This window comes from Acanthaster planci, linkage group LG20 (genome assembly GCF_054643075.1).
Source record: "Acanthaster planci isolate LZ-2023a linkage group LG20, COTS_SCS, whole genome shotgun sequence".
In the NCBI taxonomy this organism is placed as follows: Eukaryota; Metazoa; Echinodermata; class Asteroidea; order Valvatida; family Acanthasteridae; genus Acanthaster; species Acanthaster planci.
In genome coordinates this window covers 8,838,251-8,851,752 of record NC_141796.1, presented here as the reverse complement: position 1 = coordinate 8,851,752, position 13,502 = coordinate 8,838,251, and the positions used below count along the sequence as shown (strand labels likewise).

The 13,502-nt window shown below is 43.5% G+C and overlaps 2 protein-coding genes across 22 annotated transcripts in view; one reads left to right on the top strand and one right to left on the bottom strand.

Moving 5' to 3' along the window:
- Window positions 1-13,502, bottom strand: part of LOC110975002 (liprin-alpha-2-like) — a 135,660-nt gene that overhangs the window by 52,542 nt on the left and 69,616 nt on the right. Inside the window, exon 1 of one of the 16 annotated variants that reach the window (XM_087130476.1) lies at window positions 7,868-9,206. The exons of the other annotated variants lie outside the window; for them this stretch is intronic. Within the exon in view, the coding sequence (XP_086986602.1) occupies window positions 7,868-7,936 (69 nt within the window). The 5' untranslated portion in view covers window positions 7,937-9,206. Of the gene's footprint in view, window positions 1-7,867; window positions 9,207-13,502 lie in introns of those variants that run through there. 16 annotated transcript variants of the gene reach the window in all.
- The window catches only part of LOC147795904 (uncharacterized), a 79,573-nt gene that overhangs the window by 53,577 nt on the left and 12,494 nt on the right, over window positions 1-13,502 (top strand). The gene's annotated exons all lie outside the window — the stretch shown is intronic.

Sequence of the window (13,502 nt, the reverse complement as noted above, 5' to 3'; positions counted from 1 at the left end):
TTGTTTTTCTCCTCGAGGTACATGTACATTGTCCAATCGGCATCTGGCGCCGCGCGACGGTCTTGGTTTCAGTGGTGAGCAATTTTGCCAAACGCGTTATTCGCCCACGATATTGGTCCATAATGCGAGCTCTCCATATCTCGCCATCGAGGCCCCGTGGGCAATGCCGACCGAATACAGATGAACTCCACTGATTCACAGCCACCGACAAATGGCACGGAGGAGGGGGGGATATCTGGAGGTATCACTCCAATCGCTGCAAAACTCTTCTCTCCTCCATTTCCCTCCACACACCCCCCCCTCCCCCAGTCCACATTTTTCCAGTGCATTAAGCATGCTCAGTGCAAATTGGTGTGCTTAGCCTGTGTCGTGGCCAGCCCAGCACACTGTGGCAACAGCTCACGCGAGTAACAGGATTTGGCCGAGAAGTGAAAAATTATGCCCGCCGCAGCGAGCGACCGACCTTAAAGGGGCCTGCCCGCATACCCTATGCACGGGAAAGGACAGAGTGTACAGAAAAAAAATCCTTCCTAATGACGGATGCTGGGAACGCAATGCATTATCAGTCATGATTTCAGTAAGAAACCGTTGTCTTCAAGTGTCTTGAAAATAATACCAATAATTACAGTTTGATACAGTACACGACTACGAGTCCTACAGAACTGTTTTAACCATTTCAAATAAACTGAGGTTTTTCACTGGTAATTAATCTCAGAAGCAAGTCTCGCCTTTCATCCATATGGGGGATGCTTTGCGACGGTTTAAAAAGTAACTGTTTGAGTCACAGAAAAGCATGCGTATACACGTGCAAACCCCCCAACGCACACACACAGGTCACCAAAGTTTCCGTCGTTCTACGCCACAAAGCCCCTGACATAAAACCATCTGCAGACCATCAAGTTCCCCACATCAAATCGGCAGTGGCGGCCGGCAAAGGACCACCTTGTTTTGACGCTGATCATACAATCATTTATCCACCCAAACCCCTCAAATGGAGTCCAATTGATTCCCGTCTGCTGTTGGAGTCACGCCAATCTGTCTTCCTTACGACCGGCAGCAATCTTTCACTATTGATAGAGGAACCAACAAAATAAATAAGGACCAGTCCTAGGATGTTGATTTCAATATGGGCGATTCACAATAGTGCGCCTCCAAGAGTTTGCAACCTGTTCGTCAATCACAACGCGTAAAATTTGTCGACCCTTTCGAAATGCACACTGGGTCGACAGATTTCCCGCATTGTGACTGGCCACTGCGTTGCAAACTCCTGGTGGTGCACAACTGTGAAATGTCCGTATTGCGGGACATAACCCTATTTGCACACAGCCAAATAGGTTGTTCCATTAATTTTAGGGGGGTCCGAATTTTGTGTATGTCTCTCTGTCACACTGACATTATGATTCAGTAAGTTGAGTACACAGCCGTGTACTATCTAAAGAGAGACAAGAAAAAAAAACAAATAAAAATAGTTCAAAGACAATTGTAATGATATTTCCCAGTCAGGTGTCACAGGTCAGGTGTCACAGGTCAGGTGTCACAGGGGAACAAAAATGTCTCACTCTTGGACCCCAGATTTTTAAAATAGCCAATGTGTGAATACGTCTCACCAATTCAGAACAGTGCGGCAAAAAACGGAGTCACATTTTTGAAAAAAGAAAAGAAATTTTTCTCAAATATTCAAAGCATTTCTTAAAGGGTTAAGCACATTCCTCTTGTTGTTTTCCAGATGACTTCCATTTTCTTTCAACTTCAAATATTCCCATTTTCAGCTTCGAAGACTTAACAAAAGCAGGGCGCTGTTAGACACCTATTAATTATTGTACAGACTGAATAAGTTATTCCCGTGGTCCTAAGAGGCACGCTCAGAAACACTCTTAGCAGCCGTGAATCATTAATGAACTGCTCATTTTTAGCGAGACACTCAGCGGAGCGGGAAAAGTGCATTCAACGCGTTCGTTTTGAGCAGTGGTGACAAACGAAATGGTTGCGCCAAAAAGCATGTTCCCGATTCTATTTCTGCACACCATTTTCTCATTTTCGCAGCACAACAATAAATCTAAACTTGCAGAGGACTTGCAATGCATCTTGCTCAAAGCCACTGGCAAATTTCTTGATCTGTTTGTCTGCAGACTCAAAGCAACAATTCTGCAGATGCTGGACCCGTCATTCTGCAGTCTAAAGGCCGGTTCATACTTCACGCGAAAGCCAAAACAAAACACGAACTTGTGATGTCAGATCAAATATTCGCTTAAGGATTTTACAAAAGTTGAAGACATTTCAACTCCAGCGAAATTTCGCTGCTGTTCATGTCAAACTTGCTCCACTTTTGCATTCGCCTGAAGTGTGAACCGGCCTTTATAAGGATAGTTCATTTAACAGTTCAGTTGGATTTAGCAGATTTATAGATGTTGTCTCAGACGGACAAGTCAGACATTGCTCATTCTGCACCACAACATCCTCTTGAAAGTGTAACATTCAGAGGTTGTAAAAATGAGGGACTCCACACATGCAGGTGAGTAAAATTATCTCAAATGACTCTGAAAACTGAATTTTGCTCACTCTGTCAAATTACTGAACATGAACCATCAAAATTATTCCAGCTGAGTCATTGGTACACTGCATCTCTTTCCCAAAGAGTTCAATCCCTACTAGCCAGAGTGAAGATGTACCTCACATCCCCGCATCCTATTTTTACTCCCAACAAAAAGTCTAACACATGGTTTCGTTATGAGGTGCCGAATTAATACCTAAATACCTGCGAACGGCTCCCGCAGCTGTAATTTAATTTGAAAAAAAAATGAGATGAGTATGCAGCTCCTTAATCGAGTCTAGAAAAGCAGGGGTAAATGCACTTTGTGTTTTCCTGTCCCTCTAGATTTGTTCTTTCCCCCTCTGAACCTCATCTTTCTTCATTCAAAGAAACCTACGTGGGCATTAACTTATCACTTGGCTTGCTTACAGGGGGCTTATGTGACCCCTCGAAATCCAAACGATCAAAACAGTTTTGATTTTAATGCGCCCGAGTCCCGCTCTGCGACTTGAGGTGAATGCCGATCGAATCCGAGACAAGAGAGAATAATGACAATCGGCTCACGACAGCCAAGACACGAGGCATTTTTCTGTGTCCGGATACGATACATAGGCAAATACTCATGACACTGATAGGGTAGGAGGGAGAATGCCCCGTCACGATCCTGCTCAGAGTTGGAAATCCAAAGCCACAGTCTTGATTAAATCTTGATAACTGGGGCTTTCATTGCCGACCCCACCGTCCGGAAAGTCCAATGATCTGGGTCCCATTTCATGAACCCGCTGATCAGCACAAACCATCGCAAAAAAAAAGCAAACTCATGTTTGCTAAGTGAAAAAAAGAGTCTCTGAAAAGGTCACAAGCTGGATACATAACACAATGGGTGGCATTATGGGAGACTACCTACATTTGTGTATTTTTTTTTTTTCGGAGGAAATATTTCCTGCGTTATCATTCTGTGTACATTCTGGCGAAAGTTGGCCAAGCAGAAAACCAGTCATAATCAGGACCCATTGTATGACACCATGGCCGTTTCAATCCGTTTGACCAAAAGAAATTTTCATGTAGTTTCAGTTTGTGCACATTCTGTTGAAAGTTGGCCAAGAAGAGAACTAGTCGTCAGCAGGACAAACTGAATGATATTGGTAACCAAAAAAGGCCCGAAAAAGTCTCCAGTTTCTAGTCAGGGGCTGGTTCCAAACGTGGTGCAGCGACACAGCTTTTTTTTTCTTTGCTTTCACTTTTTCCCCCAAGAAAAGATGTATAATGTATGTATAACACACGATGTCCATCGTGACCGCATTGCGTACGTGCATGTACCACTGTTACCAACACTGAAAAAGACTGGCCCCTCAGTATCTACTGTTTTAAAGCATTTCCAGCTCGTAGGTGTACACAGGACATAAGACCACCTTGTTTGTCTGGTTCCCAGAGGTAAATGTGTAATACAGAAATGACGTCATCTGAAAAAGAGTAACCTACTAAATGTAGGGATGCTTAGAGGGACTCCTTTACTGTACACATCACTCAACCGTACCCCATCTCAAACACGCTAGAATTACGCAAAAGCTGGATTCTAGTCGATCAGGCAAGTTTGGCAGCTTTTGGGTGTTGTATTACACCAAATAATTCCACCAAATAAAACACTTTTTTTATTTTGCCGACATGCAGGTCTACCTTGTCGCGCGCCCTGACCAGAAACCCGAGACTTTTTGGGGGGGCCTAACACTGGTGACGCACTAGGCACCGTCACAAATCCACAGTCCCTCGCGCTTGATTTCGAAGCAAGTGCCTGAGATTGAAGCCACCGGGGAAATCTGTTCCGTTCCTCATTTCTTGACTGGGCCAATTCCCTGTCGATGAATGCCCTCAAATAATGCACAGAAAAAAATTTGCTCATCCTCCTTTTAACAGTTGGACACATTCTTGGCGAGGCAACAACCTCCCAACAATCAGCTTGGCAGAGGATTTGATCTCCTTGCGCGGGAACTGTCAAGTCATCTCAAAACCTCTTCCGAGGTGTCCGGGCACGTTTTGGGGCAGGAAAAAAAACTCACAGTCTTCTCTGTGGATTTCCCATTCCTAGTGCTGCCCTCAAGTTTTGGAACCTCTTTGAGCTCCCAGATCTCTCCCACTCCACCAACTGGTTTTGAAGGCTTTTTCAAACTCATGAATTATTTCTTTTTATGTAATTTGAAAACGGCTAGCAAAACGCTGAAAGAGTTCCCACACTTTTGTACAGACCAGGTGTACAAAAAAGCTGAAATTCAGGGTCAACATCTCCACAAAAAAGCTGAATTCTCACATCCCTTTTATACTTTGAGGCTTAAACTGTATCAGAAACAAGATGGAACTTTAAAAACCTGCCTTAAAGACGAATGGAGGCCTGCCATAAGTTTTTCTACAACCCTTTTGGGGCAATTCACATTGGATTAAATTTTTGGCCCTTTTTGTAAATCAACTCATCTCATCTTCAACCTTTGGCAATACTGCTCATTGCAGTAATGCATCTCACTGAGCTACTTTCATACATTCAATTTGCCTTCAATGCATCTGCTATCTTTCAAATTTTAAAATAAAACTGTTTTATTCTCAAAATGGACATTCATGTCATTTTGGAAGTTGAATGTACTCTGGAGATGCAAGTAATCTTCATCAATGAACAGCCTGTCGGCATTACAATGACCAAAAAAGCACATATAATCCTCAACATGACAACACAATAAATCAACGAAAGTGGTAACCACACCACTCCAGCACGGCAAAAATGGTATCAGCACTGATGACAACCGGTGCTCCGCAGGCTGAGTCAATGAACCCCTTTCCCCCTTGATGTTATTTACCGTCGCACCGAGCCATGAATATTTCAGCGTCAGCTTACGAGGTGTGTAGTCGTCAGAGTGGCCCTTGATGTTGACGTTGAGATTACGGGCTTCTTGAGGGCCAGTATTTTTCCCCTCCGCCGTTAAAGGAGTTGGTTGGTAAAATACATGAATTTTAAAAGAAATTTAAGAAACTCTAGCGTTACCGACAGAGATCAGTTGACAAATGACTCCTGAAGTACTGTTTCATCCACGGCAGGGGTGAGATTAGTGGAAAATGAAATATCCACACAAAAAAAATCAGTGGTGGTCTTAAGGGCCCCACTGCAGCATAGGGTCTAGGGTACCGGTATAGATGTACAAGGGTGTTTGCCGTCTAGTGTTCTACATCAACTTTCGTAAAAACACCTCACCGGTGCACTCAGGAGCAGGGATTGTTTGAAAAATCCTGAAATCAGGAAAACCCTGATGGAAAAAATCCTGATCAATCTAACCCCTGCCACGGTGTTGTACACGCTCATGAAAGCTGCTCTATACACATGTACATGTACATATACATACAGTTGGTGTGCCCGTACATAATACATGCCGTACATGTACAGGTGTAATTACTCCATTCTAAAGCAATGATCTCTTTCAGAGGTAGTTTACAAGTTTTTGAAATAATTAAAGGATCCAGGAAACGAATTTTTCTTGGAATCACTTTTTGTGTATCTCTGTACTCTTCTTCCATGTGTAAAGACTATTTGACATCTTGTTGAGTTTCGTGAACTGAACAGTGCACTTTTTCAAACATTAAAAATTGACCAAGCATTTCTGGACAAGTGAGGGCGCTTTTGCTTTGATGTAAAATCCAGGAAGACATGGTTCAGGTTGCATGTTTTCATGTTCAAATTGTCCACCCCGAATTTGCTATTTGGGAACATTTCTGTGAAAAGGATTATTGCCATATACTTACACAGCAATAAATTGCCAAAGAAAATAAAATCTGCCATAGCAGCGGTTAAAAAATCTAGAAATTTTCTGTGCACAAATCAGTGCAACCCTGAGATTCCGTGCCTTGGGTGACATCATAGTTCTGCTCATGAATATGCAAATAGTATTAGCATAAAAACCAAAAAGCATCAAGATATGGGTTGAAATTGAAAAAACAAAATTTTAAAATGAGGTTAATTGAAACCAAAAGATGCAATTTCAAAGGTTTTTAGTAAATTTTATAAAAACATTTCTATTTCCTGGTTCTTTTAAGATTCTTTCACTATTAAATGAGAAAATATATGCAGACGTATATTCCTAGAGGCACTTTGTTGTAAGAATGGATGCGACATGAAAAGACATTGCCCATTTTTTCTTTCTCCCATTGAACATTATTGGGAAGTTGTAGGGTTTTTCTTCAGACGCGTAGACCCACTTGGCATTTTCAGATCCAACGAGCTCAACTGGCCAGGTGGCATTCACACGAGTAACTTTATACGTACCAGCCTGAAGTACACCCCGACATAGGACAGCTGGATTGATACTAGTATTTGTGGCTTTATCAACTGAATTGTGGCCAGCAATGCAATTTACATACATGAAATTAGTGTACTCCCATCGAGTTGAAATTCTGCCGAATGGCCGTTCGCTTGTAGCCCACTGAAATCGAGTCCATCATGAGTCCCTTCACGAGATCTTCCACAAGACCAGTCATGAGTAACAGGTTGAATGGTAACAAGGGAATGCACTTGCCATAGTTCATTCAAATAGCTTACGATTTGGCTTAGGACTGGGTGGCTTGTGACAGACTTGCATAGGACTTGTGATGGACTCCACCTCAACACTGCCGTGTGACACTGTCCAAAACAGCTGAAATCGTCACTGCTCTTTTGTCCATATGCCCAACATCTACCCAACATGCACGGCAAAATCCAAAGCCTGGCGGAACTGTTTGCATGTTTTGACCGGTGCACTCGGTAAAACAAGGCCGGACTTGAATACCTTCAGCCAGACAAACGGATCCGGTCCATGGCTCTAGCCGTGCGTTCCTCTCTTACTTGGCTCTAATGGAGACAGCAGCGGAAACCCCTCTGGCAAGGTGCTGGCGCTTAGCGTCAAGTTCAAAAACCATTCTTGGAATTATGTACCAGACAATGTACAGTGCATGTAGGCTTAAAAGCATAAGGCGAATGTAGCGAGAGAGACCGTGTACATGTTCATGCAAGTTTGCCAGATGGTTACAAGACTGACACACCTTTGTGTGCTCAACTGAAAGGGTTTATGAAACAAATTTCCTGCTCCACGTAGAAAACACACTGTACTGGTACATGTACATGTTCCACTGTAGTTATTTCATTTCATGTCAAATGAACCTTTCTTGTGTGAGGCCAAACGTGAAGTTTGACGCTGACACTAGAACCTTATGGTAAAAGCATCAACTGCAATATATTACACACAAATTACAAGACACAAAAGCACCTTTTGGACAACGAAAAAAAAGGAAGAAGCGAAATGCAGGGAAGATGCCCTACAATCTTACTTGGCACTGGAGACAGACGGACAAGGAGGCATTTCGGCGCTGCTTGTAGTAACAGTAATGTTCCATCATTCTGACGACAGACGGACTGTCAATTGGTGGTAGCTCCGACGCTACAAAATCTCTACAGAGCCAAGGTAAGGAATGGCGGGAGGTCAGGTGTCAAACTTACAAAGGGCACCAAGGCGGAAATCGGTCCGTATGGGTCGTAAGCCGGCATTCACAGCTACATGTATCTCTGAAGGCGACACCCTCCCAGAGACCGGTGTTACATGTGCCTGGTAGCCCGCGCCTTGGATGTAGAAAACGTCATGGCTGCTTGCTCTTGCGATGTTCCTGCACATAATCCAATTTCATTCGAATTTGTCCGTAACATCCAGCACACAAAGCCTAAAACTGCATCTCCACATGTGGTAGTTGAGTCACACACACTTAATCCAATTCAGCGTATTTTCAAAGTTGTTTCTCCTTGTTTTTTTTTTACTTCAAAAATGTTGCCGTGTCCTTAAAGAGGGCCAGCGTCTCCGAACTTGGAAATTTGACAAAGTCTGGCAAATTCAAAGAACACAGCATAAAGTCAAGGGAATTCGATTATGAGGCGCGCTGATGCCAGTCAATATCCAGAGAGGACTAAAAATGGTTTTGTATCGGGGAAACCCAGTGCCGAACCTAGACGACGAATAAAAGGCGACACGCGTGGAGAGGGAACAGATCTAATTGAATTACTCCCTGCGAATAGGATTGCTCCTAATTGCAGAAGAGAGTTTCAGGAGTCCGTTTGAAGGAGATGAAATCAAACGAAAAACCCCAGCTGATGAGTTTAACAAGCAGGACGACGACGACGCCCGACATGCATGTTGACAGCACACAGGGAGGTACATCTACGTTCATGTACAGGCAACGGAAACAGTCCCTCTCTCCTTGCTATGTCTCGTGCACTTTGCCAACAACAACGCAACATCCGCTGTGTCCAAGTATTGCATAAATCACACCGTGATGAAGGAAGCCTTTATTGTTAAGTTTTTCCGGCCTATTGGCTTACCAGCCACTGTGGTAACTACATTATGGATGGTTGCCATGGCAACTGCTATGCCAATGACAAAAGTCAGTGCTCCTTGGTTCCGAGGGAGGGAAACAGACATTTACCGCGAGAGCCAATGAAAGCATGGTCGAGTCAGGGGCATTTGGCTCTGTAATGACAAGCTTCACTCCTCAACCAAATAAAACACAACCAAAAATAAAAACCATCTTACTTTGGTGACATCAGAAAGGTCAGTGTTCCATAATTTGCATCACCAAGGCAACAGATTAGTCCTGGCACTTTTCCACCCACATCTGGGAAAAAGCGGTTCATTGCCGAGCCAGTGTGTGCCGAACAATGCCTCTGACCCCCAAAACACGTTACTACTAGTATCTTCATTTCCAGCATTATGACGTTAGCTTATCACAGCTGTTACCATGGCAACAGTCACCAATTGGCAATGTTTGTGCAAGTGGAATCCTCCTAAGATGGTGTCCGTGTTACTTAAAAGAAAATAAAAGAACCAAAAAAAAATATGCGATTTATTCTGCAATATGATGTTTGACGATGGAACTTATCTCAGGTTAGTCCATGGACAGGGCCCTCAGCTCTGCAGCTTGGACAACTGGGCACTTGCTCCTCTCTGATTTCAAGGGCTGCCATTCAAAACTGTTTTCAATGCCCCGGGCAAGGCTTAAATTCTCTATCTTAAGGAGAGGAAAATTGACGCATCGGTCCCAGAGCGACTTGTCATGAGGGTGATCACAGAAGTACGTGTACTCCCGGGCAGCGGGATGCACCTCATCTGACAAATAAGGCCTTCTCAGTTTCTAAAATCCACGCCTCTTTACTGTCGAGTGCACTGCTGCAATGTCCACTCCCATTTTGTGTTCCATCCCGCAGGACAATTTCAGTCCCTCTCAATTTGCCGAGGAAGAGTCAGCAACACCGTGAATTCGATGAATAATTCCCAAACAAATATCGGTCATGCCGCGAATACTCATTTCCAGATGTGACAATCGGTATGCTGGCCTAGCTGTTCTGTGGTTTCAGAAGATAATGCCTCGGCAAAAATTTCCCCCTCCCCTCCTGGGGGGGAAATTCAGCAGCTGAGATGATCAATTCAGTGATGCTTTTTCATGCCGACATTCAAAAAGGAAAGGCAGGCACTATCTGCATGGTTTCACTCCTTGGTCAATTCTTATTCTGCCCCCGACACGTGGATGCTGTTTGACAAGAATGCAAATGAAGACGGACGTTCAGCTGCAGAGCAGTTCTCACCATCCAACAAAAATAATGTCATGAACTCGGCGAGTAGAGTGAACTCCACGAGTAGACATCTATGCACATTGTGTGACACACAAGCTAGGCTTGTTTTTTTTTCCCCTTTCTAATCCCGCTGAAACACCGAAACATGTAGAGCAGGCTACCGGTAGCGGGAGAGAGTGAAAGAGGGACACTCGATGCCTGTGAGCACTCGGGGATAAGTCTGCTCAGGCCAAGCACAACGTAGCGAGCGTGAGCCAGACGCACGTGTCTTATTACACTGCACCGCTAACTTGTACATATTGTGCACACAGCCAATATCAGTTAGTGCCGCCCCACCGCACGGATTGCGGGGGGGGGGGGTTGGCAGTTGTTGGTCGGCAGGATACATGTCCAATGACCGGTGACTCGGCAAGCCAGGAGGCCGTTTCTATTTTACATGCAACTGAGGGTCAGCCCACGGATGCGGTCACCGGCCGCGGCAAGGGAGTTAATGCACTGGTCATTTCACGGCAACGGGAAGATGACTTCTCATCTTGATTAAGATTTGATGCAATTTTTTTCAGTCAGGAGCATGCTCATAATGTTAGCACACTCAAATATAATTAGACTGAGTATCTATAGAAAACAGTTTATGCTCAGAATCTCATTCCTGAGGGAAATAAGTCAACTATTTTTAAGCCTTCGTTAGGTTAGTTCTGAACTTTTTGATTATCATTTATTGGGAACTGAATACATAAATTAGGCCACAAAATTTGCTGAATTTTTCCAATGCAGCAAGAAATTGCCAGGATCATGACAAATAGCAAATGCAACTAAGGTCATTACCGTATGCCAGATGCACGCTAAGCAAAAATGAGCCGAGAACCAGTTCAAGCGCATCTCATGGCATTTGCAACGGTAACTGGTTTTTGGTTTAAAACATGCATACATGTACATGTACCCCTGTACATTTGCTGTGATTGGAAACAAGTGCATGTGCTCAGCAGGTCCACAGAAATTGCCGTCAGAAAAACCAGTCCTGCTCAAGCATATCCAAAGGTTGTGTCCAAAGATTGTGGCTGTATGAAATTGTATGAAATGAAATTGTATGAAATTGAAACAACTAACCAGCAGTTCAAGACCTGTGTGGCAATGTCAGCCACTGCCAGTTGGGTTTGGACATGGCTATATGCACGCATACACTGTAGTACATTGCATAGCCGTTGTTTACACATGAATACATGCATATCGGAAGGAATTAAGATTTCTAAGGAGGAATTGGGACTTGTATATAAATTGGACGTCGTGAGTTTGTTATTTGCTCAATGTAAACATGGAGATTCTATACTTGCACTGGGTACATATTCTGCACAACGGACATCAAAGACCACCTCCATTTAGATGTTTTTAAAGATGCCCCTTTCCCAAGACTCTATTGCCACGATGCATATCATTCCAGATGAAAGGATTTCTTTGGGGACTTCAGGAATTGCGACAGCTCTCCTCTTTTTTTTTTTTGGAAGGGGGGTCCTGAATAGATGAGGCAAATGAATGAAAAAGCGTGTCATGGACCTCATTTGTTCCGGTGCGCTGCCGGGAAAAATGGAATTACTCGGCAATAAATAGAAATGGCGACGAGGGGAAAGTGAAAAAAAGGAATTCAGCCCGTCTCTGAGTGACAGGCAAACAAAAGAAATCAGCACTGGACTGAAGCACAAAGAAAAATCGGGTCCATTCAAAGATGGAAAGTTTGAATGGAGTTTTGAAGTAGTTTGGAAAATTCAGGAGTTCAACTGCAACACTTCTCTGGCCCCCAATTCACACAACCGACAGCTAAATCAAATAAAAATTCTTGGAAATTCTAAATGGGCATGTCATGATGAAATTTCGTTCATGAATATGTTAAAAAAAAAAACTACCGTTCTACTGTCCACTGTCAAAGTATTCTGGTTTCCCCATGAATTTCCTGTCCACAATGACGTCTGGGGATTCAGGTACGATCCTGAATTCAAGTTGGTAATTATGACGGCATCGTGCATCGTGAAAAGCTTCATGTCAGGATTTCATTCCCAGCCCTTTTTAATCCCCCCTTCACCCCTCCATCTCTCTCCATTTTTCTCTGTCATAACTATTGATTTAGCACGGCTGACATTTCGCTTGCCTCGTCCAAGTGGACAGATAAAATATGAAATGTGCGTGCACATCACGGTCTTCTGGGGGGGGTTCGGTGAGCTTCTTCATCTTCAAAAATAAAGTCAGTACAGGCACAGAGCTACAACCACACACGGATGACCAAGGTTTATAATTTATCATTTTATGATGAGAATCAAGGGATTTGATTTGATAAAACGTATTTATTTTTACAAAAAAATTATTCAAGAGGATTTACAAGTACTTTTTAGGTAGTTATTTGGCGCCAGTGTACAAAAATATGCTATACACCTGTACATCTATGTACAGGTGCACGGACTCATTTATGGATTACATGCACGTACATGCAACCGCTGCCTAACGTTTCTGTTTTACCGGTACAATCCATGCCTCCAAGTAATGACAAGAATGGGGCTTCATCTGATGAATTAAAAGGTCCGGCAAATTAAGGACGGAGCAATTAATTGAAAACCAGCTCCCCTGTTTATCTGTCGATAGGTTAATGGTGATACCGTATACATGCAAGACATATGGGAATTGGGCATCACCGCTCGCTGTCCCTGTACCGGTAAATACATACATGTATGGGTCTCTTCTCTTTCTGTGAAGTTGGGGGCACGCTTGTGACCCTAGGACATGCTTGTGGAGGGCAGGATTGGGTATTAAGGGGTCACCAGTAACAAATGAACTACATGTTCAATATTATGCTGGTTGTCACTTTTCCAGCTCTTCCAGGTGCAGGTCCAGGAGGAAGGGGTAGGCTAGGGGGTCAAATGTCCCCCCCCTGCTCTATTCTGACACCCCCTTAAATAAATCAAAATAAAAATTAAAGTAAAAAGAAGATGACGTCCCGTGAGGTTCATTATTTGTACATCAATAACAATATAATGCATTCCTGTGTGTCTGCCTCTCCATAAAACCCAGGCTTTTAAAATAATCTGCGGGGCTTGATCCCCCCGCAGAAAAATTCCGGAATCTGCCTCTGTTGTTTTAGAATTATTCAAAGCATTTTGAAGTTATTCAGAGTGATCCTTAGAAAACCAGGTTCCACATGTAACAAGGACCCCCTACCACTTTCATCAGTTTTTTGTGACAAAAGCATCTTTGGCACCAAGTTCCTCCCCGATCTCAGACCCCAACGCGCCATCCTTAACCCGTCGCAGGAAAATTTCAATTTAATTCTGAGAACTTTCAATGATCTGGTTGTTTTTCCTTTGT